Source organism: Hemicordylus capensis, chromosome 13 (genome assembly GCF_027244095.1).
Source record: "Hemicordylus capensis ecotype Gifberg chromosome 13, rHemCap1.1.pri, whole genome shotgun sequence".
Taxonomy (NCBI): domain Eukaryota; kingdom Metazoa; phylum Chordata; class Lepidosauria; order Squamata; family Cordylidae; genus Hemicordylus; species Hemicordylus capensis.
The window spans coordinates 13,469,184-13,471,248 of record NC_069669.1 but is presented as its reverse complement, the minus strand read 5'-3'; the positions used below and the strand labels follow the sequence as shown (position 1 = coordinate 13,471,248).

Sequence of the window (2,065 nt, the reverse complement as noted above, 5' to 3'; positions counted from 1 at the left end):
GCGCGTCTCGCTGCCGCCGCCGCCGCCGCCTCCTCCGGCGGCCTCCCGCTCGCTGCCCGCCGCCGCCGCCGGAGCGCAGCCTCCGCCCGAGCCGCCGCCGCCACTGCCCGAGCAGGCCTCGCCTCCTGCGCTGCCCCGCCGCCAGCAGCAGCACCTCCTCCTCCTGCACCCGCACCAGCCCTGCCCCCGCCGCCGCCGCAGCTCCTCGGCCTCCCCGCCACCAGCCACTCCGGCCCAGGACAACGAGCCCAGCCCGCTGCCGCCGCCGCCTCCCGACATGAACCACCATCACCAGCAGCCGCCGCCGCCGCAGAAGCCCGGGGAGCAGCAGCTGAGCGAGCCCGAGGATATGGAGATGGAAGGTAGGGGCGCGCGGATCGGGACGGCGGAGCCCCTCTGCGGCCGCCTCGGCCCCCCATCACCCCCCCCACACACACCCCCCCCCCCGGGTGGGCTCTCCTTGCTCCGGCCCCGCAGCAGCCGCCGTCCCTCCAGGCAGGGGCCGGTTCCTTTTGCAAGCCACCCCCCCCCCGCCCACTACTTTGCGCCTCGCAGCATCTCAGCCCCCTTGTTCCCCCAGACTTCTCTCCTCCGCCCCACCCGAAGGGAGGGGGGGCTGCTGCCTGCAATCCACGCACCCAGCCCCCTTCCTCTGCGTCTGTGTGTGTGTGTGTGTGTGTATCGGGACTGGCCTTCCTCCTGAGCCGGAATCTCTCGGCTTCCGCGCCGGGCCTCTGTTTACGCAACGCGGCTCCTCTGGCGGCCACGGGGGGACCCACTGCCCGAGCTCGCTCTCTCTCTCCCCCGCCCCCCAGGTGGCGGGGCTGGGATGCCCCTCGGGCCGCTGGGGCAGCCCTGCATTGGGGGACACCCGCCGCCGCGGGGCAGCCCGATCCTGGGACCTTCTCGCCCCTCTCTTCCCAGGGCGGCCCGCCTCCCTTCCTCCTTCCCAGTCCCAGCTCCGCACTCCCTTCCGGCTTCCACCCCCCCCCCACTTGGGCAGGCTTCTCCCCCGGCCTTCCCGGTCTCCAGACGAGCAGCCCTTGGCCCGACTCCGGGTTGGGGGTCCCGCCCGCCCTTGTAGGCTCCGGCTGCGGGATCCGGCGCTGGCCCCATCCTCGGGTTCTGGACCAGCTTCGCCGTGACTTGCAAGGCAGTCTCTGCTCGGCACCGTCGGGGGCCCAAGGAGATGCCAGCCAACCGCCCCCCCGCGTCCCCTTACTCGTGGGAAACACGCCCCCCCCCACACACACTGCAAGAGCGCAGATCTCCCGCCCGCTCCCCCCGCCCCGATCCTGCTGTTGGGGGCCCAAGGAGGGTGGCACCCCCCGCGCCCTCCTGCAGTTCCCTTCGGGCCCCCAAGATGGGCCTTGCTGCCCCCCCCCGGCCCCACTCGGGGAAGTTGGAGGTTGGGCGCCCTGCCTCTCCCCACAGCTGCTGCTGCGCTCTCCCTGCCAAGTTGCGCTCTTCCTCCCGGGATCCGCCCTGGGCCGGCCAAGACGCGCATCTCTTCCCCCCCCGCCCCTTTTCTGCAGACTGCAGAGCCCCGGCGGCTGCTGCTTTTTCTGTGGCGGGGGGGGCCTGCCTCTTTCCTGGCGGGGGGGGGCAGTTGCAGGGCCACGACCCCTCGCCCTAGCGGGCTCCTCCTCTCGGGGGCAGCCCCCTTGCTCAAGAATGCCGCTCGCCCCCGCCCCCTGGTGGATTTCCGGCCGCCGCTCGGCATCCCCCCCCGCCCCGTCTCTGTTTAGCCTCGCAGCCCCCTGCCATTGTATCCTCCAGCCAGCCACGCGAGATGCTCGCCATTTTTAATTGGGGCACCGCTTTGCTCCCGGGAGGTGGAGAGCAGCCCGCGCGCCTGGGCCTCTGGGGCGGGGAAGCGCTCCCTATTTGCTTGCATCCCGGCCTGATGATGCAAAAGTCTCCCGTAGCCATCGGGCCACTGACCCTGCTCAGTCATCCTGGCTTTGCAGGCCGGAAGAAAACACTCCGGAGGAGCCTGCTCGGGACCCTCGAGTGTGTGTGTGTGTGTGTGTGTGTGGAGGGCTACTTGCTTCTTAACTCTGGA

At 71.7% G+C, this 2,065-nt stretch overlaps 1 protein-coding gene across 7 annotated transcripts in view; it reads left to right on the top strand.

Moving 5' to 3' along the window:
• The window catches only part of USP7 (ubiquitin specific peptidase 7), an 81,214-nt gene that overhangs the window by 7,390 nt on the left and 71,759 nt on the right, over nucleotides 1-2,065 (top strand). For 3 of the 7 annotated variants that reach the window (XM_053276341.1, XM_053276340.1, XM_053276339.1), the window contains exon 1: nucleotides 102-362. The exons of 1 other annotated variant lie outside the window; for it this stretch is intronic. In XM_053276341.1, coding sequence (XP_053132316.1) covers nucleotides 278-362 — 85 coding nt within the window. In that variant the 5' untranslated portion in view covers nucleotides 102-277. Of the gene's footprint in view, nucleotides 1-94; nucleotides 363-2,065 lie in introns of those variants that run through there. 3 more of the 7 variants (XM_053276338.1, XM_053276337.1, XM_053276343.1) reach the window with 3 other exon arrangements.